Source organism: Onychomys torridus, chromosome 10, assembly GCF_903995425.1.
Source record: "Onychomys torridus chromosome 10, mOncTor1.1, whole genome shotgun sequence".
Classification (NCBI taxonomy): Eukaryota; Metazoa; Chordata; class Mammalia; order Rodentia; family Cricetidae; genus Onychomys; species Onychomys torridus.
In genome coordinates this window covers 45,082,913-45,098,393 of record NC_050452.1, presented here as the reverse complement: position 1 = coordinate 45,098,393, position 15,481 = coordinate 45,082,913, and the positions used below count along the sequence as shown (strand labels likewise).

General features: G+C 39.1%; 1 protein-coding gene across 1 annotated transcript in view; it reads right to left on the bottom strand.

The window, feature by feature from the left end:
* The window catches only part of Tmem156 (transmembrane protein 156), a 39,440-nt gene extending 26,058 nt beyond the window's left edge, over positions 1-13,382 (bottom strand). Inside the window, exon 1 of the mRNA XM_036201485.1 lies at positions 13,252-13,382. Within this exon, the coding sequence (XP_036057378.1) occupies positions 13,252-13,339 (88 nt within the window). The 5' untranslated portion in view covers positions 13,340-13,382. The remainder of the gene's footprint in view (positions 1-13,251) is intronic.
* Between the last annotated feature and the right edge of the window lie 2,099 nt (positions 13,383-15,481).

Genomic DNA, 15,481 nt, shown 5'->3' with positions numbered 1-15,481 from the left:
CACAAACTTTGTGAACTTAACTACCTCCATTAATATTCCTGGAGTCAGGTGTCTACCTGCCCACTCTGAGAGATGTAAATGCATCCCAGGATTACTTCAGTACCAAATTGGCACCTTCTCTGAGGAAGCATACAAAATCCTAAATAAAGCTAGGAAAACACATAACAGAATAGGACAAAGGTCGTGGTCAATTATTTTCTCCTTTCCAAAGACAAGCAAACTGAAACACTAAAAAACTGTATTGCCCCTCCCTTAATTTTTATAGTAAGAACATATCACACATATATTTGTACAAGCTGCTTCACGCAAGATGCTTTCATTAAAGAATAAAAATAACACCAAGTGGTGGTGGCTCATGCCTTTAATCCCAGCACTCAGGAGGCAGAGGCAGGTGGATCTCTGAGTTCAAGGCCAGCCTGGTCTACAGAGTGAGTTCCAGGACAGCCAAGGCTACACAGAGAAACTGTGTCCCCCCTCCCCCCAAAAAGGATGAAAATAAGTAAATATTAGTATCACAGTCCCCAAATTAAGAAACGGGATGTTGCTAATGCCTTCAGAGCATTCTCACTAACCCCCTGCACCACAGGATATTTTGGAAGCATACAAATGTATAGCATTACAATATGTACTCTTCTGTGGTTTGCTTTTTTTCTTAATATGTTTTAGTCATGTTCATTTTACACAACTGTAGTTAATTCGTTGTGTCTTATGAATGAATATATTACATAATTCATCCATCTCTTTGACAGTGAACATTTGGGTTGTTTCCATTTTCAGCTGTTCAAAATAATGCTGCTCTGAAGGATAGCTTTTATACATTACTGATAGGAATGCAAAAATAGCACAGCTACATTGTGGGGCAGACTTTCATTTTCTTATGAGTTAAATATATACTCACCATATGGACTGCAAATTTCACTCCTAGGAATTTACACACACAAGTAAAAACATATCCACACGGGAGGATGCTTCTGTTTCACCTGCACGTGAGTTTTATGGTAGCTTTTGGATGTTATAAGAGTCCAGAACTGAAAACAATCCACATTTCCAGCAAAGAGTGAAATCTAAAAACAACTCCTGACATACGATGCAATGTCACTCCGTGACCAAGAGAAGGAACTGCAAGTCGCAACACGGGTGAATCATAGCAGTGGGGTTTTCTGTGTTGTTTTGTTTTGTTTTTTGCCAAATTGAATACACCATGCAAGTGACTGTACACCACATGATTCCGTTTATATGGGATTTGGGAAAAACGCACAATAGTGGTGGTTGAGGGACTATTATGGGTTGGAGCAAGACAGGGCTTTTTGGAGAGATGGAAAGTTAGGTCTTCCTCGTGATTAAGACGTGGTAGTTAAATTGGTGAATGCACCTGTCACACTATATCTTACAAACATGTTCTCTTGTCTGTAACTGTGTTGATTGTTGTCCGTTCAGATTTTTTTCCCCCCAGTTTGAGGCAATTCCACTTGTCTATCTTTAAATCTTTGTTCCCTGTGCTTTTGAGGGCATTTCTAAAAGTCGTGACAGGGACTGATCAAATCTGTTAGAGAAATCTTCTAACAGCTTGACCATCTTGGGCTTCACAATGTTTGTTGTTGTTGTTTTTACAATGTTGTTTTTTTATCTGTTTTGAGTTGGTTATGTGTGTGGTGTGAGATAAAGGTCCAAATGTACTCGCCTATCATTCATATTTTTGTGCTTTCTCTTATCTACTGAAACAACAAAGTGTTTACTTTGTGCTCTATCTCCTAATTCTAATATTTCCATTCTTCAAAGATCTGATTCTGCAGTCTGTTGTTTCAGATGATTCTTGTCTGTTGAGTCTTCATGTGTTTTGTGATTTTTTTTTTTTTTTGGTGAATATCTCGTTTTCTTTGGTATTTTATTGAGATTTATATGCAGACTGGTTTGAAGAATTTTTTCTTCCACAGAATATTGGTGTTTGCCTCTGCTGGGTATCTAATGGTGCCATTGATCCAAAAGGCCTTCAATTCACTTTTTGCTTTGGCATTTTTACACCTCACACATTAATGGACCTCAATATCCATATCATGGCCAGCTATGTATAAATTCTCAATAAGGTTTCTTTTTTTTTCTTACTTCATCCAAAGTGGAAACAAAATAATTTCCCCACAGCCAGACATTTTCCCCATTGCTTGCCAGATGACTACTCTAAGCTGTCTTGTTTCCCTAATTCCTTAGTTGTTTTTCAGGTAGCAAATGGTCAGTAAACGTTATAAGAAACAGATGGATTATATCAGAGTATATGTATTCTTGCAACTTTATGATACTTAATGAAAGCCTAAGAAATAGTATTTTTGCTGCTGGAAACATTGCTGATATAATCTCTTTGGGAAAGAGATTTATATTTAGCACCATCTTATAAAATTAAATAAACCCAATAATAGAAGGCAAAGAAACCATTCTTGCCTTTGACTGCTGACAATGTACTGTTTGTATCGCCTTAAAACTCGTATTCTGAACTCTGTTCCAGATATGATTATATTTGGAGGTGTAGTCTGTAGAGGTGATTAATTCATGAAAGTAGAATTCTGAAGAGTAAGATTTGTGCCCTATAAAAAGAGGCCGAAGAGATAACTGGCTTGTTTGGGAAATATTATTTTAATGTGTGTTATTTTTGTTTATGTTGCATTTGTTTAATTCTGCGAAGCTGTGTTACTGTGCCTCTCTAAAACATCTGATGGTATTTGGCAGGGCAACAATAAATAAAGAGCTGAATGGCCAATAGCAAGGCAGGAGAAAGGATAGGTGGGGCTGGCAGGCAGAGAGGATATTTAGAAAGAGAAATCTGGGAGGAGAGGAGAAGAAAAGAGATGGAGGAGAGATCAAGGAGCCAGAGAAGGTGGAGGACTCCAGGGGCCAGCCACCCAGCTACACAGCAAGCCATGGACTAAGAGTAAGATTTACAGAAGTAAGAGAATGGGTAAGGCCCAGAGGCAAAAGGTAGATGGAATAATTTAAGAAAAGCTGGCAAGAAACAAGCCAAGCTAAGGCCAGGCATTCATAATTAAGAATAAAGCCTCCATATGTGATTTATTTGGGAGCTGAGTGGCAGGCCCCCCCAAAAAAGGGCTAAAAAACAAACAACATTTTGGCATTCAATGTGAGGCGTATTTCCATGTAGGGCCTGAAAAAGCTGGAAGAAGAAGAAGAAGAAGAAGAAGAAGAAGAAGAAGAAGAAGAAGAAGAACACGACCCCTTTAAGAGGTCCTGCTATTCACCTGGCAGGGCAGCAACAATAAATAAAAATGACACGCTAACAACAACAACAACAAAAAAAAAAGTAAGAGCCGGGTGGTGGTGGCACACGCCTTTAATCCCAGCACTCAGGAGGCAGAGGCGGGTGGATCTCTGTGAGTTCGAGGTCAGCCTGGACTACCAAGTGAGTCCCAGGAAAGGTGCAATGCTACACAGAGAAACCCTGTCTGGAAAAACAAAAACAAAAACAAAAACAAAAACAAAAACAAAAACAAAAGACAAGCTAAGAAAAAACCGCAAGCTAAATAAAAGCCGCTTATGGCAGCTCAAGTACTGGCTTTCATAGCTAGGAAGGTTGAACACAGTTTTTGGTCACCTGACTCCAACAGGGACGTGGGTTATAGGCTTGGCTTTCAGGACCAGAGAAATGGGCAGAGCCAGGCAAGAGAGCCAGGCAGAGAATCCAGATGTAGATTAACAGTTTCAAAGTTTGCTTGTATGGTCAAAAAAGACTAGAGATGTACAATAAAAAAGATCCAGATGGAAAAGCCTCTAAGCAGGTTACAATGTACATAAGCTTAAAAAAAGGAAAAAGGTACAGTCATTTAAAAAAAATAGTTTATAAAATAAAGTCTTTAAAGAGAGTTTTTCAAAAGCCACATAAGATGGGAAATACACAGTTTGGATCCTGTTTGTTATTATGTTGATTTTGAATTTTTTGACTGTTGAGAAGCAAAAGACAGCTTCTAGGACACTGAGATTGTGAACTGGACTGCAAAACTGCAACCTGATACTTCAGGGCTATCTTAACTTTAAAAAAATAAATCAAAAGATATATTTTTCAAATGGAAATCAAAAATGCTTTGGAGTTTTGTTCGCACAGGAAATGAGAGGCTATGGATTCCTTCAGGGTTAATATGGATCAGGTTTGATCAGACCTCCTGAAACTTGACAGATGATATCTATCAGCAAAGGTTACTGCTGGCCTTCCCAGGACTTGGTCATTAATCTCAAATTTTCTCTCTGGGATTGAGTGTGGAAAAAAACTATGCCCACATTCCCAAGAGTTAGGGGATGTGGATGGTTTCTGGTTATTTGGTGGGTTATGGATGTTTGTTATCATTTAGGGAAATATAGTATAGTGATACAAAATTAAAGTTAGTTTTATTACACTGCATATATGTTTCTACTCTTGTTTAAAGGATTTTTATATATTGATAAAGATTTAAGACTATTTTTGTTACGACGTATTGTATATATGTTTCTACTCTTGTTTAAGGTATTGTACTTATGCAGTCAATTTGAAAATATAAGGTAAAGTTCTAATTTTTGAAAGCTATTATTATAAATTATATAGGACAATCAAGAAACATAGGTCAATAGCCATTATATCAATCACATTTATAGATATAGGTATGTTTTCTAGGTTAAATAGATACATTTTAGATAGATGGTCTTCAAATACTTCAAAGGCCTATAGAATATGATGTTTAAAATGTTTTGTTAATGAAAAGTTTTTTATGACAATGAGACACATCTGTTCTTGACAACACCAATTCACTTCAGAGAAGATGACAGGCATTGAAGAAATTCCTTATGGAGGTTGCTTTCATTGTGACAAGGTTAGCCACTGGGCAAAGAAACTGCTCTTGCCTTTGACTGCTGATGGTGTGCTGTGCAGACCGGACATGCAGGACCCACAGGAAAATGACTCTTGAACTTTGCCAAAACAAGGCATGACAATCCAAAATTCCTGCTTCAGAAAAGTCTGCCAGATACTCTAGGCCTGTAGGCTAAAGATGGACACTCCAACATTGCAGAGGAACTTTGGGTGACTGTCCAGGCAGTCAAATGTCTCTGTTGTTAGACAATATTACATCCTTCTGGGTCTCTGATGGAGTTAAAGACTAAATAATTATAATTACAGGTTTTCTTAATTATGATAAAAAGTAAATTAGGTATAAAATTTTGAGTTCACTAAGATAAGATAAATAATGCACTATTTTTCTTAATATGTTAACTATAAATGGACAAAATATTGTAAATATAATTCCTACTTGAAATTGTTTTGTTTTATATAATTTTACTATGTTAAAGTTAAAACCTTTATTTTTATTTAGACAATAAGGAAGAAATGTTGGGAAAGATTATTTTAAGGTGTGTTATTTTTGTTTATGTTGCATTTGTTTAATTCTGTGAAGCTGTGTTACTGTGCCTGTCTAAAATACCTGATGGTCTAATAAAGAGCTGAACAGCCAATAGTGAGGCAGGAGAAAGGATAGGCAGGGCTGGCAGGTAGAGAGGATAGATAGAAGGAGAAATCTGGGAGGAGAGGAGAAGAAAAGAGATGGAGGAGAGATCAAGAAGCCAGAGGAGGAGGAGGACTCCAGGGGTCAGCCACCGAACTACACCTCAAGCCACTGACTAAAAGTAAGATTTACAGAAGTAAGAGAATGGGAAAAGCCCAGAGGCAAAAGATAGACAGATAATTTAAGAAAAGCTGGTTAGAAAAAGCCAAGCTAAGGCCAGGCATTCATAATTAAAAATAAGTCTCCATATATGATTTATATGGGAGCTGGGTAGTAGCCCCCCCCCCAAAAGAACTAAAAGACAAACAACACTCGCTCCCTTTCTGCCCCATGAAAATGCAGGAGATATAGACAGTCTATAACTCAAAAGAGGGCTCTTACTCAAACCTAGCCACACTGGCATGCTGATTGCATGAAGCTGAAAAGCTTCTGCACAAAAGAGTGAACACAGTCTACAGACTAGGAGAAGATCGTTGTCAACTATACATCTGACATGGGGATAAACATATAGAGTCTATAATGAACTCTACACACACACACACACACACACACACACACACACACACACACACATGCACAATCTAATCAATAAACAGGTAAATGTATTTGACAGAGAACTCCAAAAAGAAGAGTGTCAAATGACCAATAAATACTTGTGTTCAGCATCCTCAGCCATCAGGAAATACAGACGAAGCTATGTTGAGGTTCTACCTTAGCACAGTCAGAATGGCGTACCCACCATCAAGAAAATGAATGGTAATAAGTGCTAGGGAGGGTGTGGTGACAGAGGAATCCTTGTGCCCAGCTCGTGGGAGTGTAAACTGGTGCAGCCCCTTTGGAAATGTATACGGCAGTTTCCCAAGAAACTAAGACTAAAGCTAGGGAGATGACTCAGCAGGGGGAATGTTTACCAAACAAGACTGAGGACCTCAGTGCAAATTCCCTGAACCCATGTAAATGCCAGGCATGCTGGCACTTGTCTGGCAAGATAAGAGGTGAAGCCAGAATTCCCCTTCTGTTCGTGGGCCAGCTACTCTGGAGGAAGCTGTTGTTGTTTGTTTTATTATTCTTTTGGGGGCACCCTCCAACCAGCTCCCAAATAAATCACACGGAAGTTTATTCTTAAGTATGAATGCCCAGCCTTAGTTTGGCTTAGTTTCTAGCCAGCTTTCCTTAACTTAAATTATCCCATCCCATCTGCCTCTGAGCTTTTCCCATTCTCTTCTGTAAATCTTACTCTTACTCCATGGCTTGCTGTGTAGCTGGGTGGCTGGACTCTGGAGTCCTCCTCCTTCTCTGGCTGCTAGATCCTTTCCCTCCTCCATCTCTTTTCTCCCTTCTGTATATACTCTCTGCCTGCCAGCCCCGCCTCTCCTTTCTCCTGCCTTGCTATTGGCCGTTCAGCTCTTTATTAGACCATCAGGTGTTTTTACACAGGCACAGTAACACAGCTTCACAGAGTTAAACAAATGCAACATAAACAAAAGTAACACACCTTAAAATAACATTCTACAACAGGAAGCAGTGCATCAGCAAAACGAGAGAGACTCTGCCTTACATAAGTAGGAGGTGAGGATGGACTCTCAACGTTGTCCTCTGACCTCTACGTGTGCATCATGGTACACACATCTCACTATCACCATCACCACATACACACACACCACCACCACCACCACCACCACCCCCAAAAAACACTCACTAAAAATAGAACTACCATTTGACCCAGCTATACCAGTTCTGGAGATATACCTGAGGGAATGAGTCAGTATACCCCAAAGATATTATGCATCCACATTTATTGATGCGCCAGTCATAATAGCCAGTCTAGATACCCCTCACCAGAAAAAAAAATGAGTAAAGAAAATGTGATATATATACACAACAGAGGTCTCTTCAGCTGTAAAGAAGAAGGAAATTACATCAGATGGAATTAGAAATCATGTTAAGCAAACATGCTCAGAAGGAGAAATACCGCATTTTCTCTCTCCTAGAGACTCTGGATTCTAATATGTGTATGTGGGACGTGAAGGGACAAGGGAGGCTGTGATGAGGCAGACAGAAGTCTAAAGGGTGAAGGAGAGGGACAAGTGATGTTAGAGGAAAGGGCAAGAACAGTGGGGGAGGAAGAGATATAAGCAAAGCAGTGATTTATCTTTATGAATTAAAAATAATTTTTAAAGAGAATGTCATTATTTCCTACAAAAACAACAAAATAGGTACTCCAAGGAAGCATTTGCCGCTTGGTCCCCAGTGCATAATGAGACAGCCAGCCAGAAGCATCGCAGGCAAGGGGTGCTGGTGTTACAACTCAGCCAATAAAGCAAGATTTCAGAAATGAGGAACACATCTGATTTCAGCACATTTGTTATCACATGTTGCCTAAAATATGTACAGAGCAGTAACGTGTCCTCTTGTAGCATCAATTCAGAATATTCAGTAATGTCAGAACAAAATTAATTTATTCATCCAATCTTTGTCCATCTTTATGGAGATTTTCGGACTAGTGTGTCTTGAGAATAATGCGTCACCATGACTGAGAGGCGTGTGTGTGCGTGTGTGTGTGTGTGTGTGTGTGTGTGTGCACTTACACATAACGAAGATAAAACCTACAGGCTCATACATGCCAAACACATATTCTACCACTGAACTATATTCCCAGTCATTGAGTTGAAATATTGAATCAGTTAAAAATGAGTTATATGTAAAAATATTCCTGGGACCTGATATATGTAAATGCACATATTTGTTAAAATATTTATGAATTTTGAGCCAAAGGTCTAGGGAAATGACTCCGTCATTAAAGAGCCTTCCACACTAGCATGAGGACCTGACTGGGCGGTGGTGGCACACACCTTTAATCCCAGCACTCAGAAGGCAAAGCTAGGTGGATCTCTGTGAGTTTGAGGCCAGCCTGGTCTACAGAGCAAGATCCAGGACAGGCACCAAAACTACACAGAGAAACCTTGTCTCAAAAAAAAAAAAAAAGAGGAAAGAAAAGAAAAAGAAAAAGCATGAGGACCTGACTTTGTATCTCCAGCACACTTATAAAAACCAGGCATGGTGGTACACATCTGTAACCTAGGATTGGATGTTGGAAACAGTATCCCTAGAGGTTTCTGTCAAGTCAATTCATAAGCTCAGGTTCAGTGACAGACACTGTCTGGAATAGCTAAGATAGAGAGCCAGAAGCAATGGTGAACACCTGTAGCCCCAGCACTTGGGAGGCTGAAGTGGGAGAATCATTTGAGCCTAAGCATTTGAGAGCATCCTGGGCAACACAGTGAGACCTCTGCCAGCTCAAAATTTAAATAGGCATATGTCCTAAACCTTATTGGGAATAACTGATTCAATTTTTATGAAGGAGTCAATAAGAAGAAAATAAAGTACCCTGTTTGAGAGCAAGGATGACATCTCATTCATCGCAGCCTCCTCAACACACTGCCTTTAATAACAGAGACATAAATATAGTGAAGACATGCTGTGGACTTGAGGCTTTGTCCTACAAATTCACAAGACAAGGTCTTTCATCGCTGGTTTTCCTCAGTTTTACTATTCATTCTGTTACCATTTCCACCAGAAAGTGGAAAACAGAGGAGAAAATGAAAGCTAGTGAACTTTCTATGTGAGTTTGACTCGTTGAAGTAAGCAACATCCAAACAGCTGGATGCAATTAGACTAGCAGTGTTTTCATCCACACCGTTCCTGTCCTGCTCTCTGCAAATCTCTGTAATGCCCCGCTGTGTCGGCTCTTGTAAAGTTTTGAGATATTGACATGAGAACGCTTCCTTTGAAAATCAATAAGAATCATGACTTCTCTTTGAAAGAGCTTCTGCAGGCATGAAGAATGCTGGGGGATTATTTGAACTCTGCCAAGTTATTCTTTTTCTTGGCAGCTGGAAACAGAAGAAATCTCTTCCTAGCATAGGCCTGGAAACAACATTAGTGTTCCCATAACACCCCATTTACAACCCATTTTACCCTTTATAGGGTGGTACTTAATTGCTTGACAGCTGGTTCTCTTCATAACTGAAGACTCCTTAAGAGTCTGCCTTTCTTTTAGGTAGCCTCACCTTCCCAGCACAGAAGACACTGTGGATAAGTGAAACAATCCATTAAAGACCATTAGGGTCAACCTAAGGTTTAACCAAGTGTCCTTTTATAATTTGTGTGTTTGTGTACCGTGGGCATGCCTGGTGGCTATGGAGTCCAGAAGACAGTGTAGGGTCCCCTGGGACTGGAGTTACAGACTGCTGTGAGCTGCCATGTGGGTGCTGAGAATTGAACCAAGTCCTCTAGAAATGTTGAGGACTTGAGCTTTTAAGCATTGAGCCATCTCTGTTGTAGAATATTATTTTAAGATGTGTTACAATTGGTTATGCTGTGGAACATCTGTTTAATGATGCATAGATGTGTTGCATTCTTTTATGTTGCTTTTGTTTAACTCTGTGAAGCTGTGTTACTGTGCCTGTCTAAAACACCTGATGGTCTAATAAAGAGCTGAATGGCCAATAGCAAGGCAGAAGAAAGGATAGGCAGGGCTGGCAGGCAGAGAGAATAGATAGAAGGAGAAATCTGGGAGGAAAAGAAGAGCAAGAAAAGAAGGAGAAGGATCAAGTAAAGAAGGGGTCAGCCACACAGCCACACAGCCACACAGCCACACAGCCACACAGCCACACAGCCGGACACAGAATAAGAAGTAAAGAAAAGAAATACTGAAATAGAAAAGGAAAAAAGCCCAGAGGCAAAAGATATACAGATAATTTAAGTTAATAAAAGCTGGCAAGAAACAAGCCAAGCTAAGGCCAGGCATTCATAAGTAATAATAAGCCTCCTCGTGTGATTTATTTGAGAGCTGGTTGGTGGGCCCCCAAAGAGAAAAGAACCAAAGGAGCAAAAACAATCAACAACACATCTCTCCAGCCCCCTCCCCCAAGCTCCCTCTTAAATATTACATCCAACAAAAGCAAATCAGCAGTGATGTAGTTGGGAGCAACCTTGTTTCCTCGGCTGCAAGAAACGGAATCAAAATACTCTCACCCCATCTGCATCTCCATTCTCTACATATGGTTTAAGTGGGTCAAGCTGTTCATCAACTGCTGTGTGCTGGCTGCCTTTGAAACTCACTGGGGATTTCAGAACATTGCTGGGGAATAGGTTATCTTGCTAATGTAGCCTTTTAAACAGCAAGCAGTATTTAAGAGGTTCTCCTTCTTGAAATTAGACCAAATAACCAACACTACATAATTGTAATAATTGAAGATTCCTGCTAATAATTATTCCAATACTTGGATGTATTCTTGATAACAAATTATTAGATATGGTTCTATATTTCCCACTTGGGGCTTTAGAGAGTTTATTATTTTGAAATCAAATGTATTAAACCTCATGTATACACGGTTCCACCCTGAGATTCCTTCTGAGTACACTTGACACGGTAAGGACTGGGTATCTGTGAGTAATTCATTAGTTAAATTATTTTATCATATTCATCCTTAAAATTAAGTGAATAGAGCAATACAAAGTGAAGAAAAGACACTAGTACCTAACAGGCTAAGACTAGCCTTGAGAATCTCAAGATTCATTTTTCCTCTTTGGGAATAGTCTCACTTCATCATCTAAATAATTGTACCAAATTATTTATGAAATGCACTGATTGACCATCCAATTCATTTCATAAGATAACTCATATTGGTATTAAAAACTAACATCCATGATCAGGAGTGGTGGTGCATGCCATTAATCCCAGCACATAGGAGCCAGACACAGCCGGTTCTCTGTGAGTTCGAGGCCTGCCTCATCTAGATAGCCAGTTCCAGGACAGTCAAGACTACACAGAAAGACCCTGTCCCAAACAAAACAACATAAAACAAAATTAAGGAACAAAATAATTACATTCATATATCCTTAGTTTAATCAATACAAGGCTACATCTGTTTAGGTTATAGCAATAATCCTGATGACCCATAGACCATTAATTACTACACTTTTGCACGTGTGAAACAGTCTACCCAAAAACAACATTTTGTTTGTGGTGGCTTTGAACAAAATCCCTTCCACCACTGAAAAACATCAGGAGAGGAGAAAGGTTGGCAAACATTTTGGTTTGCCTTTCTGCAATAAGGATTCTTTGAAACCAAAATATCCAAATAATTTCATCATCCTATTCTCAGATCAGGAAACAGAAGTAGCTCGCTCTGGTTTGGGAAGGCAGAAAAGCAGCATGGTGGCTGAGAGAGCAGACATCCTAAGTGGCACGCATCAGCATGAAGGACAGACACATCGCTACCGGCCAAGGAGGTTCAGCTGATGTGGATTTTGCAAACTCTTCCTTCTGTTTACAAATTCAAAGGCTCACTAGTACTCCCAACATGCTGCTCTCTGACTTCCTTTGCTCTGTCCTGGACATCTGGTGTCGCACTCCAGCACAAATTCAAAGTCAGAAGAACAGTGTCTCTGCCTTCCTCCTCCCAACAATCGACAAAGCCCCAACCAACACAGCAAACAGTGTGTGCCAATACCTGATTTTTATTACCTAATTTTTCGAAGTAATAGGTACATAAACACGAGAAGGCCTGGCTGAGATAGCTACTAACCGTGTTTTTACTCTCAGCCCAAAATATCTTAAAAATAAGTTTTCTTTATTCTATTTTCTCTAGGACACATTTTCAGCCAGTGAAAATAAGCATCAAAGATATACACTATGCTTGCTTAATTTGAGCAATATATAAAAAAAAAACCAAACCAAAAGAAAAAAATTTTAAATTCAATCATTCTTAAAATTGCAGTTACAGTGTTTATTTAGAAAAAATATTTTTATCTGACTACTTAGCATCATTTAATATGCAACATTAAATAATCATTGCAGTATGTCATCAAATATAATTAGCAAAAGTATTTTTATCTGAATACTGAGCTTTTCATATATGCAACAATAAATATTCATTGCAGCAAGCTATCAAATATAAGTCTTTCTCTAGTTTTAATAAATTTATATGATATCAATTTAGTAATAGAACAGTGTTTTTTTTTCTTTTTCTTCTTATTAAATGCTAAAGGGAACAATTATCACTTAACCATCCACAATAATGTTTTCGAATCTTTTAATGATACATAAATAGTTCAAATCCACTTGTCCTTTGCTTCTCTATCCTGGAGTTTTGACAATCGTGAAATAGTTCTTTAAAGGGTTCTCAGAGTGGGTTTTGCCCCATTCCCATTGCTCACAAATGCACACGTAATTGCTTGTATTTGTACCAATCGGGTTTTTATTGTATATTGAAAACACTAAAATTACTACCATTTTTCCAAAATCACCAGTAAATTAACTTGTGAGCCAATGAATTCGATCATTTTAAAATAAATAAATGTCATTTTCCTTAGTAAATAGTTCCAGAATGTAAAAGCAGACATACAACTATTCCAAAGGAAGGAAACTGTTTCAAAGAATGAACTCACATAACAGTATTAAGTCCTGTGTCTGGAATCTAAATACAGATTTTAAATATTTCTTTTCATTTTCAATTGTGACCATAACTAAGTCCTAAGGTCACTGTGCTAGACAACAGGCAACTAGAATTGGGATCTCATTTTACTTAGAGGTATTTCAGACATTGAACTTCAGCTCACGCAGCATGCACCCAAAAAGATCTAGTCTGTCACCATAAGCTGACAGTTTGCTCTAAAGTAAGAAAGGAGAGCTCAGTTGCAATGATTTACTTACCTTTTGGTGTCTTGAAAAATTCCGGCAGGGCTAAAATGAATGTGACCACTATTGCCACAAATAATTTAAAGAGAGCGGTTTCTGTCATGTCTACTCACATGACACAAATGTGTTTCCATCCAGTAGCTTGATACTATGTTGCTTCCTGCTTGAGTTTCATCTCTATTCTACTTCAAGTTCCTGAGATTCACCTCACATTCACTTCCGTTTGGGTCAGACTTTAAAAAAAAAAGGTACCCGGAACTGAGAGAGACTTCTTCATTTTGAGTCACTCTGCCTAATACAGCCACCCTCTAACAAGCACTTTTGAACTATCTGCTAAACAAGGAAGACAAGAAATGATCTTAAGAAGCAAAAGGGGTCTGGCTTCATCCAAATTCGAAGCTGTTTTCCATGTTTACCAATGTGTAAGAATACATGTAAGCCTACAATATAATAACCAAAAATAAGAACCAACGTCAGTGGTGTCCAGGTTTATGAACACCATTCGCTCATTTACTGATTAAATGACAGTTGATCTCCTGAAATACCAGATGCTGTGTTGGGGGCCGGTGTTTGGAAGACAGTAAACAGTACAAGCTATGAGCATAAACTAAAGGCTTGTGAAAATGTGGGGCTTGGCTTTACTGGCTCCACAAGTGGTTAGAATGTAATTTGTTATGTCTGTAAACACTGTGTTTACTATTACAAAATCCACGTTTTGGTTCTCCTTGCTGAAGAACAAACTCCTTCACCAGGATAATCCCGGAGAAAGAACACAGTTTGTTTTAGAATGCAGATGAAGGATAGGGAAAATCATGATGAATAAGGCACACGTGCAAGCGAGTGTTTTTACTTAGACAATGCATGTAGTTAGCATTTCCGTTGTTATCCCCTACTACCCGTTAAAACAAAAATGTATCAAATACTTCTAATCGTTTTCTCCCTGCTTGGCCCCTCTATCCCTTTAACCATTCATTTATGCTTATCCTATGCTTGGTTTTCACTCACCCACTCCCAGGCTTTATGGAACAACAGGTGAGTACGGAGTAAGGCATAAGGGACAAAGGCCATGCTGTGAATACGCTCTATGAATCAACTGACTTATCTTCGGATTGGATACTATGATTGATGTAGACATGGGAATCCAGGCTTAGGGGTCTTTAAGACCAGAGCAGCAGAAATAGGTGTAAAACTCCCAAGCATACACTTTAAGAACAGCATCAAGGATTATCATATGAATACCAGCTGGTAAGAGTGAAGTTTCCCGTTAAGTACCAGCTAGATTCCTCGGCACTCTGTAAGGATGTGTAGTCGTCAGCCATGCAGTCTTATTGTCGAGTTGTGGTGGATACCCAATAGCATTAGCAATAGCCTGTAGCGTTTGTGGGGTCTGTGAGATCCCTTAGGCTAATAATTTGAAAAGATGTAACTCATTCCTGGTGCTGGGGGTTTTAGCTGGGAGCTAGCATACGATGATGTCTAGTTGAGGCATCGGTCCCCCTGACCCATGAGATGCTAACTCTGTTTAAACTCCTTTTATACCTGTGTGTATCTTAGGAAGCTTCTACAGTAGCACGTTTCCATGTGATTTTCAAAAGGTCTTTACAGCCAGTGGTCCTTGTCCCATTCCCCCCTTTACCCCGCCCTCCCCGCCCTGCCCCATCAACCCTCCCATTCTAGTTTCCTCTTTAGCCGTTTATAACACTCTATTTCATTTCCCCTTCCTCGGCTATCTTAATATTTATTCTTTCCCTTCTAAATATTAATATTAATATTATTTATTTATATATTTATTTATGTAAATATTAATTATTAATATAATACCTTGGTTCACTCAGTAATTCTTATACCCATATAAAAATTATTGATTTCATGGTTGTAATATTTCTGCCAGGTCTGTATCCATCGCTTTCTGTTGCTGTGTCAAGGTATCTGAGCAAAATGACTTAAGGGAAGAAAGACTATGTGGGCTTCTGTATTGAGAGGCTGCGGTGCATGGTCATGTGACTCCGTTGCTGCTGGGTCTAGGCATGGTGAGGCAAAATACCGTGGAAAATGTGGTAGAGCAAAGTGGCTGACCTCATGGTGCACAGGATGCCTAGGAACAAGGGACCAGATAAAAATATGCTCATGAAGAGCATTCTCCAGCAATCTGCTGCCTACTAGAACCCTCTTAATAATCCACTCAGTAAGAATTCCATGGATTAATGGATTACACCGGAGCTTGTGTGGTCCATTCATTTATCGA